Below are 15,015 nucleotides of genomic sequence, written 5' to 3' on the forward strand. Positions count from 1 at the left end.
GAGGGGACGTTTACAACCGAGGTCCGTTATGGCTGCGGGAGCTGTCAAACGTCACTATGAACTTTCTCGGAGTCCCAAGAAAACGACATAGACAATACGAGATACAGGGCATAATCGATACTTTCAAGTCGGAAATTATTGTAACAACACATTTAAGAAGCCTCCTCTTCCAATACCATGACCCTTGGCTGTAATGTAAGTCCATGGAGCTGCGTTCACAGTAACATGTTCACCGAGCTCACCGGGAGCTCCGATAAGGATGCGATAAAGACAGTGCCAAGAGCCGTGCTGGAGACCCACGACACAGTACGGCTGACTCAACCAACCACTTGCGCATCGAGAGCCTCCGTGCTCGACCAAAGGCGCATTCTCGACATGCCGTAGACATGCACCATCCTAAAGAGTATGGTCTATGATTGGGATGCCCACGAGAAGCTATGTTTCCAGCTGTATATCAACGAGAAAAAGTCCCTCGAGGACATCATGGAATATCTCAAAATCCACCATGACTTTTCGCCCTGGTAAGCAACCGACTCCCTATTCTCTGGTTGGGGTACCCCTTCGTCCTCGGTGGTCTCTCTCGCCGGCCGGACCATCCGATCCACCCAGCAAGCTTCACCTGCTTGCCGGGAAACGGGGGACAAAATCTGGGGTAGAAATTAGGGGACCTGGGCTGATGACGTATCGTGCAGTAAACGAGCTTTCCAGACGCAATTCCGCAAATGGGACTTTCCTTCGAAGCAGAACCCCGCGTACAAGAATGATCGGCTGGTCGCGCGGGTCAAGGAGTTGTGGGAGAGGAATCTGTCGCAGACGGAGATGCTGAGGGTGTTGAACGAGGAGGGATTCGACATTAAGAAGAGGGAACTCATCCGGGTGAGGACGAAAAATCGGTGGCTACTCAAGGCTGCGAATGGGGAGAGGGCGAAGGACGTGCCCGACCCTGAGCTGAGGCCGTCGCCCTTGCAAGATGGCTTCGGGGGACACAACGGTGGAGGTACACCTGACACCTTGACAGACCACGAGGTTCTGGGAGCGATGCCTGACGATGTCGGCACGGCGTGGGATCAGGATAATAACCGGAGGAAGAGGAGGCGGTTGAAGGCCTTTGAGAGTGCGTCACTGGATGCACCTATTGCCCCCCGGTTTCCGTCCGAGACCACTCTCGACGAGGCCAAAGTCATACTTGGTCTGGCGAACGACGTCTACCGACAGCTGCGGACCACGTTCGCGCGGCTCTGCGAAGAGTCAGACATCGTCAAGAAGACCATTGCTGGGCCCGACAGGTGGGAGACTGTGAAGGAACGGCTGATACAGGAGATGCCCCAGCTTCAGGCCGCCATGTGGCAGTCCAGGGACAACCACGAGTCCAAGAAACTGGCCCTCGACGTTATTTGCACCGACATTACGAAGCGTGCGAGGACGCTGGAGAAACGGATCACTCTTGCGGAGGCCAAGAACATACTTGGCATCAATCCCGAGGAGGCGAGAGATGTGCGCACCGCTTTCGAGCAGATACTGAAGGAGAGTGGCCTCAGCTCCAAGTCTGATGCCGGGCCTGCGCAGTGGGACAGCTTGAAAGACAGGTGGGTGGACGGATCGGATCTCATCCAGCGCATTCTCGCACTTGGACCCGCGGATCCCTCTCATGCTGAGAAGGTGAGAGCGCTGGATGTGCTCGCCCGAGACGTCATGAAAAGGCTGCGAGACGACATGTCGAGAAAAGACAAGCCAAAGAAACGGGGCTCCACCAAGACGGGACGGCCGAAGGTGTCTGGAAATCAGCACAATCAGCATGCGGAGGTGGCTCAGCCTCAGCCAGACATGGTGGAGGACATACAGGGTAACACCGACCTGGTTAGCCAATACGGAAACGCAGGACAAGTCTCGTCGATGGGCCTGGTCCCCAGTTCCGGAGACAACCAGGCACAGCTGCTCATGCCCGTGTCGATGCAAGCCCAAGCCGCCGACCCTCTCGGCCACTCTGCGGCACGCATCCTCTCCAATGCTCTCCTCGGCCAGCCGAACATGGCGCTCGACTCGCATCTCGGGTCTTCCCTCCTCCTCGCCGCAAACGCGCAGGCAGCCTTCGTGGACCAGCAGTACGCGCAGCAGTTCACGGCGGCGCAGTCTGTCTTCCATGCCGCCCCGCCGCTGCCCACGACCGTGGCTATCTACATGCGCCTGCACCCGTCGTCGACGTTCGTGGTGAATGCGAACCTCTGGATCGCGACGCTGAGCTCGCACTCGATGCAGGAGCTGCGGCACGTGGCGGCGAGCAAGTTCCCCGGGGCCATTTGCCTGAGAGTTGAGGGGGTGCTGAAGGATGGCAAGGGCGGGGAGATGCCTTTACAGATTGACCAAGATCCGGAGCTGGCTGCATACCTGGCGCATTTGCAGGGTGCGACGCCTACCTTCAACGTGCAGCTCGTCCCCGGATGGAAGACTGGCTGAGGTGTTCCATGCGGGGAAAGTGCGGTACACGAATTATGAACCAAATAATAGACTGTTAGGATATAATGACCCGAATGAGGGTAGAAGATGCTCACACGAGCGAACTATCGATGCTGGTGCAGCTGCCGGAAGGGTACGGGAGACACAGCATCGGGCCACGAGATATCTACGCTAATGCATGGCTGGAATCCAATTATTTTTCATAAAGTCCAGTCCCTCATCCGATGAGTGCATGGTGGCGCCCCTCTCCAATGTTGCTCCAATGTTGCAGTAAGCCAAAGTTCGCCTCGGGCTTGGTAATGTAGAGGGCGGGCGGAAGGGGGAAAAGGAAGCCACGGCAAAGTGTGGAGTTGCGCCGGTCGCGGTGCACCGCGGGGTTCCACAGCTTCCCAGGTCGTCCACCACGCTTGCCGGGCCGGCCAATCATCCCCGACAGCTGTGGCAGCTGCAAGCTTTTGCATGGATTCTCTTTCGCCATTCGAGCTCCAAAAGATCTAAGACCCGGGGGGGTTTTGCAGCTCCACCACCACCACAACCACCACCTACAACCTACACACATCGTTACCTTTGTCACCCCCCCCTTCTCAACCCGGATAGATTTATAAACTATACCGTCTTTTCCTCTAATTCGAAATTGTCCCAATTGCTCCCTAGAACCGCTCCTACGATAATATCATTCCTCGCGACCCGAGCCAGCGCAATGGCGCATCTTAGAGCCAGAGCTCCGCAAGCAGCTTTGCAGGGCCTCAGAGCCGCGAGCCCGGCCCCGCGGCGACGATGCGTCGCCCTCGCTGGCGCCGCGCGGCAAATGTCCAGCAAGCCCGAACGACCGGCGTCGAACGAGGAGAAGCACGGCAGATCCTTCCAGGGCCAGGTCGTCGGTTCTATCTCCCAGAGACTGGCGCGTGAGCGGGCGGAACGCGAGAGGTTCGCTGCTGAGCGGGAAAAGACCGGTCCCGGCAGAAACTGGGCGTACACCTTTGGTGAGCACAACAGCAGCCTTGCCCCGATACACAAGTGCCCTCGGTAGCTAATGTCTTGCGTGCTTTCTTTTGCAGTGCTCCTCACATCCGTCGGTGTGTCGTACTACCTCGGCACCCTCGTACCCTCAAGTCCCAACGAAGAGTCGACGCTGCCGCTGCACAAGACGACCGCACCGCTACACAAACTTAACAAGGAGAACCTCGAGGCCGCGTGGGCGGATTTCGTCAACATCGTCGGCAAGGAGAACGTCAGTACTACCAGCACCGACCTCGACCACCACGCCAGCTCGGAATGGTCGTCGCACGCGGCGGGGCCCGACGAGAGGCCCTTCTGCGTCGTGTTCCCCAGCTCCACGGAGGAGGTCTCGCAGATCATGCGCATCTGCCACCAGCGCCGCATTCCCGTCGTCGGCTACAGCGGCGGCACCAGCCTGGAGGGCCACTTCACGCCCACGCGCGGCGGCATCTCCATCGACTTTGGCCGCATGAACAAGGTCCTGGCGCTGCACCAGGAGGATCTCGACGTCGTCGTGCAGCCCGCCGTCGGCTGGGAGTCGCTTAACGATCAGCTCGCACAGTCGAACCTCTTCTTCCCGCCGGACCCGGGCCCGGGCGCCATGATCGGCGGTATGATCGGTACGGGGTGCAGCGGGACGAACGCCTACCGCTACGGCACCATGCGCGAATGGGTTCTTAGTCTAACCGTCGTGCTGGCGGACGGCACCGTCATCAAGACGAGGCAGCGCCCGCGCAAGAGCTCCGCCGGCTACGACCTCACCAAGCTGTTCATCGGCTCCGAGGGCACGCTGGGGCTCGTCACGGAGGCGACGCTCAAGGTCACGACGAAGCCGGCGTCGACGTCCGTGGCGGTGACATCGTTCCCGACGATACGCGACGCCGCGAGCTGCGTGGCCAAGGTCGTCGCGGCAGGCATCCCCGTCGCGGCGGTGGAGATCCTGGACGACCTGCAGATGCAGTGCATCAACAAGGCGGGCATGACAAGCAAGGCGTGGGCCGAGGCGCCGACGCTCTTCTTCAAGTTCGCGGGCACCGAGAGCGGCGTCAAGGAGCAGGTGGCCCTCGTGAAGCAGCTCGCCGCCAAGACCGGCAGCAAGACGTTCGACTTTGCCAAGAACGAGGAGGAACAGCACGAGCTCTGGAGCGCACGGAAGGAGGCCCTGTGGAGCACCATGGCGGTCAAGCGCGAGGGCGACCACGTCTGGACCGGCGACGTCGCCGTGCCGATGAGCAGGCTGCCGGACATCATCGAGGAGACCAAGGAGGCGCTGGCCAAGACGGGACTGTTCGGAACCATCGTCGGCCACGTCGGCGATGGCAACTTCCACACCATTCTGCTGTACAACGACCAGGAGCGCAAGCGGGCCGAGCACTTTGTGCACAACATGGTCAAGCGCGCTGTCGAGATGGAGGGCACTGTCACGGTATATCATACGGTTCACACTTGAGAGAAGTGGTCACTGACAGGTTTTGCAGGGTGAGCACGGTGTTGGTCTCGTCAAGAGAGACTACCTCCCCCACGAGCTGGGCGAGACGACCGTCGACACCATGAGACAGGTAAGCCTAAGTTCCGCGGAACGGCGCGGTGGCCAGCTATCGATTGCTAACTGATTTTTCTCTACAGATCAAGAAGGCTCTCGACCCCCTCTGCCTCCTCAACTGCGATAAGATCGTCAGGGTGCAGCCTCCCAAGGCTGGCGAGGTGAGCGAGTGGTAAGACGGCGTCTAGATCCGGACTGGTGTATGAATAGGGCACGCGCGATTCGACCTAAAACTACTACTCTTGTACATATATACCTCTACCATTCCCCGCTGAGGTTGCGCCTGTTGGGCTGGAGTTTTGACGGCTGTTGTCCTCACCATGGCGCTTAAGGCGCCGGGATTCACACGCTCATGACCTACGAGATGACTCGTTCAAAAATTTGGGAATAAACATTACAACACCAACCGTGAAAAATTGCGATCTTGACATCTGGGTGAAAACGACAAAAAGTAATCCTTGAAAGGGACGAGACTCGAACTCGCGCGGGTTGCCCCACCAGGAAACAGATGTTAAGCTGACCTTAACCTGGCGCCATAACCAACTCGGCCACCCTTCCTGAGATTGTTGAGAATTTCGCCATAGTGGAGGTGCCATGAAGCCCTCGCCAACCAGGGCTTGTGGGATCCACACCCTGGCGGCCGGAGAGGGGCCGGCCGCAACGGTAGGTCCGGCTGCGTTATCCCTGTTGTGCGAAGTGCTAAAGACATTGTTATTGTATAAATACAAGCTTGTATTCTGTAAGCTATGGATCTATGGCAATCAGCCCAAGCTTGCACTATGGTTTTAAGCACTTTGACCGTCTCTAAACTGGGATCCACCGCCGAGTTCAGTGTGACTTGTATTGACTCGTATCACAGTTGGTTTTCCTTTGGTGTCTGTCATTCTTGCCCGTGGTGTATACTGGTAAATTCATAAGAGAAGTCTGTGACTTTGTGTTGGCCGAAATATTTCTCTGCCTAAAGCATCACATCTCGGTTCTTCAGACATCAAGCTGACGCAGGGGGGCCATTGCGACGAGCGGTGACTTCATCCATGAGAAACCTACTATCAGGGATGTTTGGCGCCGTGCAGTACTGCTCAGCTTGGATGGGTACTTTGTATAGCATTGATATTTGGCGAGGGGTTAGCATTGAATGATGGACAGAACGTAGCTCTGGGAGCTAAACGTGAATGTCATTTGGGTGCCCGAAAGTTATTTGGGAGAGGCACATGGCGCGAGACAAATGAAGTAGTCGCCTCGGGATTATGAACAGGTATGAGATTCATGCCGTACCTAACGTGGCCAGTAGCGTCAGTCAGTTTTGTTAGTCTTAGTGTGTTCCGTTCGAAGTCTTCAATGAGACCGTACACATTCGATTCACTGGGCTACCTGTAAATGACCAGCTCATTTCGTAGCTCCTTCCATCTCTGGCATCATGATGTATCCAAAGAAAGATCACGGGAAATGCCTAATTACTACAAACTCGATGCCTAGGTTGAATTGTTTGCGGATTCTGAGTTAGCGGCTTCAAATCGACCCTTAATAAGTTCCTTGGTCTTTCTTTTTTGCCCCTGAGCCTGTATCTGCCAGGAAGCAGCCTGGTTTCCTACTTGTTATCATACTTGAACCCGTGTAACTCGGCTCTCAGCCACTCCTAAGATTCTCGAGAAGATTATAAAGTCTTTGAATACTCGCGGTCAGCTTAGTTCTTACGCCAAAATCCAGGCGATCTCGTGGGTGGTTACATTTACACGAAAACTCATAACACGACCATAATCATGCACAAGATCTGAGCAGGCCCCATGATTAATGCTTCTTTTCTGGTACAGTTTTTACTTGGCGTCCGGCAAGACTGTTTAGTTCTAGTGCATGAGTATTTATCTCAAATCAGAATGTATTCAATACCAAAACATGTCGGCAGGGGCCTGGGGAGAGAAAGCCGCGGTTCATGTTGTCGGTTGTAGACTGATGGAAGAAAAATCATTTGAATCAGGGTCATGTGCTTATATGGTTATGTGCCGGTGATTGGATCAATCTGCACTTCTATAAATTACGGTGCCATCATCGCTGTGGTTCGTGTTTTCTCCAGCAATGTTTCGGTATCGGGGCCACAGATGGTGATGGGCAAAATGAAAGTTTCTGACGACACGATCAATCGTCGCCAAAGTAGAAGGCAAGGAACCTTTCAAGTGAGAGCTCGTGAAGCCCCAGCAGGACCCCTGGCCTTGCTGATGTATTCGTTGGTTCGTATTCCCAAGAGACGTCTTTATCATTGTCTTTGCTTGATCGTGCTCACTTAAGTGCTGACCCTGTATCGTACGGTAGTAAATCGGAGCACAGTTAGTCGACTATGAAGGCAAGTTGCACAGGACAAAATTCCTAGAGAAACGTATCGTCGTGAAGATTGGGTGGGCGTCCGGAAATCCCTGCCTCTGATGTACTGATATATGAGAATTGTATCTCGTAAACTATCCGAGGATCCTCCAAGCGACATATCAGGGGTCATGACCTAAGAAAGAGTCACAAGGTAGTCACAGCATGTGTAGAGCCATATGACACGAGGAAAGATACTCCCTCTGTGCGCATGCATGGAAATGGCACTTGTAAGGATAGACCGTTACGCGCAGATTTGGTTTCAACGAACAAGAAGGTGCTGTGGTCATCTCGTTTCGAGAGGTATTAAAGCAGCTAGCATGTACTCCGAATATCCAGGCTGTTCTCCTCTTTCGGAACAAATATTAGGATTAGATGTAGACGACAAATGAGTGCGCGCGTTCATAACGTTCATCTCTAAGAAATCACTGGCCTGACCACCTTTTTAAGAACAATCGAAGTACCGACCTGACCGTTCGCATGAACGCACTCGGTTGGAATATTACAGCAGCTTCTATTCAGTATAAACAAACACAGGCAGACGTCAGATAACGACGACGGATAGCGAAAGCCTCTAGGCAGCTAAGTTTCCACGAGCGTGCCATGTTCCGAGTTACCAACTCAAGCGTACACCAAAGAACCAGAGTGACAACACGGGTGGGAAGCCCAAGCATTGGGAGATCGCTGTTTCGTCATGTCCACCAAGGCCTCCCATGTTTTATACAGAATCCAGTAGCTGATTCCACATCATGGTGATCAGCAAAGGACCTTCGTCTCGTCGTTATTCGTCGCACTGATATCAGATGTGCCACGGCTGCTTCTTGAAGTGATTGATATCATTTGACGCAGACAAATAAATCCGCTACTATACATCCAGGGTACTTCACCCTGAACACTTCATCTCTCTTCGGGGCATCATTGAGAGCTTATTTCCGCGCTGGTACCATAGACCTAAGCCGCGTAGACGACAAAATGAAAAGTTATGTTTAGACGGTAAGGAAAGCCAAAAAAAACCCACCGCCCTCCCTCTCCTCCACCACCACATATGAAGATGTGAAGACATCCCGTCTCACGCTCAACCGTACTGCTGCCTCAAAGGCAACTTCCGATCCAGCGTGTGAAAAGCCATCGTCCGCGGCGTGTACGGCACCGTCCTTGGCGTCGCCGGGCCCTTCTGCATGTCCCTCATCTCCCACTCCCGCGCCTCCTTCGGGTCCACCGGCGAGCTGCCGTCACTGCCCGCAGCCTCCTCGTCGTCGGCGCCCTCCTTGTCGAACTTGTTCGGCAGGCACACGTACACCGCAATCCCCAGACTGCACAGGAACAGGAACAGCATGTACACCGTCACGGCGAACGTGCCCTTGGCGAGCATGCACGACTTCTCGGCCCTGTAGGGCGCCGCGTACGAGCAAGACTTTGAAATGTACCACGCCACGTTGGAGGGGTACCGCGAGTCCGCGTGGTCCGGGCCCATCTGCCCGTAGACGGAGACGGTGTACATGGCGACCATGGCGACGTTGATGCCGACGGCGAGGAGGGGGAACCAGAACTTCATGATGAAGAAGACGAGCTTGGTGAGGAGGAGGAAGAGGGTGATGACGGAGAGGGCGACGTTGAAGTCGGTCAGTCTGTTCATTTGAGTGTCAGCTTCCTTCAATTTCCAAATTTCTTTCAAACTCATCCACAAGAACAAAACTTACGTCCTCGTCCATACAAAGGGAACCGTCGGCAGGGACTCATAGTTGGCGTAGGCGTAGAGCACCATGTTCGGGCTCGAGTTGAAGCCGTAAGCGTGCCCGATCTCCCACATCTTTGTGCGGTAAAGGTCCGGCTGAGCGATGCCGAAGAGTACGAGCAGCGGCACGAGGCCGGCCAGCTCGAGCGGGAAGATGGCCCACATCCATGGCCTAAGAAGCCATTTCCTGTGCAGGATCTTGTATGCCATCTTGGCGAGGCTGTGGATTTGGTATGATGACTAAAGCGGTTTGCGATATGCCCGCGCGCGCTCGCGCCCGTTCGAGGTTCGAGGTGGGCGGGTTGCGTTATTGTACTGCCCCCGCGGGTGTGGCAAACGTCTTGTCCTACTCTCTCCTCACTATTCCTCCAGCCTGGTTGGAAAGCTTGGGGGTGTTGGTCGGCTATTCTTATTCCGCTGAAGGCGTAGTCGTCGCCGAGGCAAACAATGGGAGGGATTTCACATTGGTCAGAGTACCAGCACCCGACCTCAGCTGTTAAACGAAAAACAGCACTATTCCGCCGTTCCCTTCGTTATCGTTATTGTCGTCGTCGTCGGTTCCGCTCGCGAATCTTCAAAGAGGGGAAAGGAGAAGAGAGGTTGCAAAGCGACCGCCGAGCCCGGTTGGGGCAGGGTGGCAGTTTAATGGCCATCTCTTGCAGATTCACGCCTTCACCCGGGCCTTGCTTGCCCACACACACATTCGCTCTCTTCGCCATTCACCATTCACCGGTTCACAGAGAGGGGGGCCGCTGGCAAGCAGGTCGGTGGCCCGGGTCAGCTTAGGGTCGCGGCATTGGACGGCTGCTGCATGTGCCGTGGTCGACAATCACAGCGGCGGTGCCCAATGAGGAGCGGAGGCGGGCAGAGGTGCTAAGCGCCGGGCTGGGGAGGGGCCGTTCGATTGGCCGGCCCCTGGGCGAGTTAGCCAATGGGCACGGCGATACGCGACGTTGCGCACAGTACCCGCCCGTCTTTTTTTCGACCGGGGGCAGGGTGAGGACGGGACAAGGGTCTTGGATGGCTGGGGGCCGTTTTTTCCGGTCACTCAATCACTGTCCGTTGGGGGGATCTGTGGACTGAGAGAGGAGGGCAGATCAGCCTTTTCGTGCGATGCTGGTGCGATGCGACCGCAAACGCAGCAGAAATCAGGGATGAAGCGGCGTGATCGCTTGCGTTGACGCACAGTGATGGACAGGTGGAAACCCCGGATGTTGGGTGATTATGTTGGTTCTACCGAACGAGACTGCACACTCGGCGCTTGCTGCGAAGCGTCTTGTCTCGCGATGTGATGGGGCACCCGTTCATGGATCTGATAAAGCGGGCCGGCCGGTTGACGGCCTCCCGTCTGCTTCCCGGAATGGTGGCGACGGCCCACGGGCGGGAACAACCAGACGCCGCGCATGGCACGTGTCTTTGGAGAGCACTACCTTAGACTGAAGATACCCTTAGACACCGACGATCACACCGTGCTTTTTTCGCTGTCAAGAAGCTGCCATCGTCTGTCAAGGGAGACAAGCTTCTAGCGGTGTCCGACAGCAAGGTAAGGTGTTCGTAGACCGGGACGCTATCGGGAATCCCACATCGCGGGCTTAGGTGAGCGACGATCCGATCTACCGGCAATAAGCAAAGGATCATCGACGAAAGATATTAATAGGGGGGCAGCAAGGCACGCAAGAGTGCCACGAGAATGGGACTCTGACTGCCACCTTCAGATGACAAATGAGCTTGACCCGCGTCGTGCCTTGCCAACCACCACGAGTGACTTGCATGTGCTCTGCCTGCTTTGGGTGCCATCGGGTGAAGTATTCTGGGTATAGCTGACTGCCAGCTTGACAGACAGCGAATCAACCGGACGAACCCATCAGGCTGGTTCAACGCGTCAGCACCGACAACACGGTGACCGAAGTAGGTACTACACTCGTAACAGCCCCCAAAGGACGACGTACGCAATGATGCCCACTGTCGTGCGTCTCCGGAGAACAAAACTCAGCCGTGTGCTCGGTCGTTAGCGGCTCCGACAATGCGAATGCTCGGACAACACCGATGGCGCCTCGTGGTTGAAGCGGAGATGAGGTTTCTCATGCGGAGAGGGAGGAACGAGACGAGACATGGCTCCTCGCGACTCCGAACCCCACCCGGGTGAAGAAATGGGCAGGAATGCTATGCCTTGCCAAATCTCGGTGCTCGCTCCAACCAATGGGCGTCTTGTTGGCCCGTTTCTCCTTGCGTCATGCACCCAGGAGATGGAAAGACCCCGTTCCATTTTAACGAGAGATAGGGCTGATTTCTCGCTTCTCACAGCGACGATGTTCGATGTTGACAAGGCCTAGACCGCGCTCATGGATACCAGCCGGTTACATCTTGGTGACGGCGGGATGACGAAGGGGGCTTCGGCGCTTGAATCCTCCTGGTATTTTCATATCGGCCACAATTTGTTCTCTGGAGAGATTGTGTAACCTGCTGCTACAGATACGCCGTTGACCTGAACAACATGGACGTCGAGCGTTTTGCTCGGATTCGCGACTTAACACGCCGGGGCAATTCGTCCGTGGAAAGGCTCAACGTCTCGCTTGCGCCCTTTGGTTGGCGCAGACGTTCGGAACACAGGCCGTGGAGGCATGTGAGACGGTTGAGGCGCTCCCTCGCCTGGCATTCTTCTGGTTGGAAATCCAATGAGAGAAGAATAGAAAGCAGATAGCAGCTCGGCTCCTGGCAATCGCCTAGTCTCACCAGGGTTAAAGGCGCGAGGGCTGCGAGAGAGATTTCCGCGCACTTCCCGCAGAGATCAGTTCGCCGGAGAGGAATGCGTGCCATCCCTCCACCGACATTCAAGGCTGGCTGGCGTTGGCTCTGCGCGCTCGAGTTCTCCCCCGGCTCCGAAGTGAGACCTTGGGGCTGCCTGGCATCGACGCTGCCCTCGCACAAGGAGGCATGCGAAAAGATGTCGGTCGCTTCTTTGAGGACACCGCAGCGTGCGGTCTCTCCAAGCCTGTCCCAAGCACACCCTCTGTCAAAAGGACCCAGCAAGAGACAAGAGCACCAGCAGGTCTCGGTGGCGGGCATGCAACCGTAAAAGTGTATTTTGGAAGCAAACAGCCCGACAGCCCCCAGAAAGGGCTTACACAGCTGGTTTCCGCCTGCTTGGCCAAGTCCCGGGCGATCCGCTTGTTCAGGCCCCCCGTTCAGGCGCTGGAAATTGTGTTGGTGGCGGTCGGGCAGCTCGTCCGCACGAGGCCGGACAGCCACAGGTGCCTTACGGCCCCACAAACATCGTATGATGATGGATGATTGGCAATGATTCTAAACGGTGTCCTTTGAAAGCCTCGGGATGCAGGAGGCGGGAAGATCTATGCCTCGTGCTAGGTGGAAGAGGAAGGCTGTTGTGCTGATCAGACGTGGGAGAGGCGGCAGTACTTGCTCGCCTGCTTGACAACTACCGGCGTTTGGAACGGCCAGGTAAGGTACGGCGCGGCACTGGATACGGAACGGGGTACGGCGTCTTTGAGAGAAGAGGTGGACCGAAGATCATGGCTGAATGCAACGAGACACGGCCTTTGGTGCTGACCAGCAAGGCGAGGTATGGAGTGGGTGACTGCGCTGCGCTTACTTGAGAAAAGTCCCAACAGCAGCACCTCCAGGTAGGCGCAGGCTCCCTGCTTGCTAGGGGCCAAAAAAAAAAAACCACCACCACCAAAAAATTGCGTGTTGACCTGTCAGAAGCATCAGCAAAGAAGAAGCTGAACTTGGACTTACCCAACACGAGCAAGCCATCGAACAGCGAATCATCCGCGAAGAATAAAACGGCAAGGCAGGCTGGCAGCGCAAAGTGCAGAGTGCAGACAGGCAATTGACAAGCGTGAAGCCGGAATGGGACCAATGAAACCGGGCTTAGGCGATGGGGGGAAACTGGCAGGTGACGATCATCGATCGGCGAGCTCGGGGTGGGGGCGACCACAGTCTGGACCGCGCCAGTTCGAGACCGACAGGGGAGCAGGAGCCACAAGGTCAAGGGTGTCCCTGCCTCAAATCGGTGCTGTGCTGGCGTCTGAGGGCACGGGCCAAGTGGAAGGAAACTCACACTTTCCCATCCCAAATTCGTCCACCAAGATGGGTACCGAAATCCAATCGCCATTGCTGTTTTTTTGCTTGCCCGGTGCTTTTGGCAGCCGTTGCCGACGACGGCGCAACCGCACTTCTTCGGTGCCTGGGTTCAAGGAATGAGGAACCACGACATACTACTGCCACGGACTTCTACTCAATGTCTGGCTAGACGACACTAGAAAAAGATGCCGCACCATTGCAGAAGATTAGGTGACGTAGCGCATGTCTCTCGTTCATTGCGGTGCAGATACTCCGCGACAGCATGAAGCTATCCAGCGGCCTGTGTGCCCATACACACAACAATTGACTGCTGCATGCAAAAAAATTGCCATATGCTTCGAAATGATTACTTGCAGCAGGCGCGCATCACCTCGCCATCCTCAACAGATTGAAATGTTTCCTGAACGGGTGCTGGTGCTGGACGTGCATCATGGGGCGCGCCGAGGCAAAGACACTGTAGGGACCGTCCATTCATGCTCGCTCAGTCGTTGCTTTTCTCTCTCTCTCTCTCTCTCTCTCTCTCTCTGTGTGTGTGTGTGTGTGTGTGTGTCCATATTTCTCTCATGGGTTCCCGTTTCGTTTTCCAATGTCTCAAAAGAGGTTCGCTTCGTCCAGGATTGCATTCCTGGCCATGGAGAGAGAGAGTGTGGAAGAGAGACGTCCGGGAGGGGATGTCGGACCGTTGCATGCAAAGGACAAGTCAAGTCAGATTGATATCATGTGAGCGCGAGCCTATAGGAACTAAGCCATGGGGAAGAGATTAGAGATACCGAAGTACAACAGCACAACGTACCTGTTGAGCGCGAGATTTCAACATGGTGACTCTCTTTCTTCCCCCGGTCTCTTGTGACATGTATCATCGTCATTGTCTGTCATTCTCTGAGAAGCAAAACCTTATGTCCATACAACGTAGCGTTGATATCGCCATGGCAAATTGGCATGGTGGTTTTGCTGTGACTGCCAGCGGTTTCCCATCTGGAGGGTGAGATATTCACTGTCGCGGGCAACGGCAGCAGTGCGCGCGCAATTTTTGATGTGCACACAGTAGAGCATCCCATGTTTCGCCTCATCCCTCGTTTCCTTACCAGGCGAGGCAGCGATCATCAGGACTAAGGGCAAAAGCCGAATTGCTTCGTGGTGGAGCGGTTTCCATCCCGTCTCTCCAATCCCCTGGACGAAAATCCCATGTTGCTCGAAGCTTGTTGAAAAGTTCCCCCCCTCTTCCCTTTCCATTCCCCACGTTTCGGTCCTCGGACGGTACCCCCCTCAAACGCCCCCTCCCCAGCGATCTGCTCGCTTCCTCCCTTTTTCCTCGTCTCTCATGCAAGGGTTCACTACTGACTGATACAGCCACCACCATGTCAATGTCGCATGCCACAATTTTTGGACGCACACGGCCGAGTGACTGCGGGAGGAGAGGGCGTGTGAGGTGGGAAATATCTGTTGCCGAGCGCATCTAACGCGCGACGCATGAAAGCCCTTAATGAGCTGGGCAGCTTGGCTGCTACAGACAGAGACATGGGCCAAAGTCTTTGCTTACCCGCCCTCTTCGGTGGAAGGGGGCCGGCCCTCACCTTTGTACTTTCGGGGCAGCGCGCATCTGATTTGAGTGTACGGCGCAGGCCGGCCACGGCCACAGGCAGGGTGTCCAGGCTGCTGGGTTGGAGGCGGATGCACGATGAACAAGTTCTGACATAAGGCCCCCGACGAGCTGGATCCCGCGGCTTGCAATGACTTTTTCTTAGCATCCCGTCACACTTGGTTTGAAGTCGGCGGCAATTATAGTTTCCGCGTGGCATCAAATTGTCAGCCGTCGTCTGTTGAT

General features: G+C 55.7%; 3 protein-coding genes across 3 annotated transcripts; 2 read left to right on the plus strand and 1 right to left on the minus strand.

Moving 5' to 3' along the window:
* Window positions 1-405: 405 nt before the first annotated feature.
* On the plus strand, window positions 406-2,454 carry CGCA056_v009865 (uncharacterized protein; the record flags this gene model as incomplete). Its single annotated transcript, XM_037325112.1, has 2 exons — window positions 406-521; window positions 693-2,454. 2 exons carry the CDS (start codon window positions 406-408, stop codon window positions 2,452-2,454), a joined length of 1,878 nt encoding a protein of 625 aa, XP_037177103.1.
* Window positions 2,455-3,154: 700 nt separating this feature from the next.
* On the plus strand, window positions 3,155-5,172 carry CGCA056_v009866 (D-lactate dehydrogenase; the record flags this gene model as incomplete). The annotated part of the gene is made up of 4 exons (XM_037325113.1): window positions 3,155-3,437; window positions 3,513-4,879; window positions 4,932-5,012; window positions 5,080-5,172. 4 exons carry the CDS (start codon window positions 3,155-3,157, stop codon window positions 5,170-5,172), a joined length of 1,824 nt encoding a protein of 607 aa, XP_037177101.1.
* Window positions 5,173-8,426: 3,254 nt separating this feature from the next.
* CGCA056_v009867 (uncharacterized protein) lies at window positions 8,427-9,296 on the minus strand (the record flags this gene model as incomplete). Its single annotated transcript, XM_037325114.1, has 2 exons — window positions 8,427-8,979; window positions 9,052-9,296. The coding sequence occupies 2 exons, from the start codon at window positions 9,294-9,296 to the stop codon at window positions 8,427-8,429; spliced, it is 798 nt and encodes a 265-aa protein (XP_037176492.1).
* Between the last annotated feature and the right edge of the window lie 5,719 nt (window positions 9,297-15,015).

This window comes from Colletotrichum aenigma, assembly GCF_013390185.1.
Source record: "Colletotrichum aenigma strain Cg56 chromosome Unknown KSG_Cg56_contig06, whole genome shotgun sequence".
Lineage (NCBI taxonomy): Eukaryota > Fungi > Ascomycota > Sordariomycetes > Glomerellales > Glomerellaceae > Colletotrichum > Colletotrichum aenigma.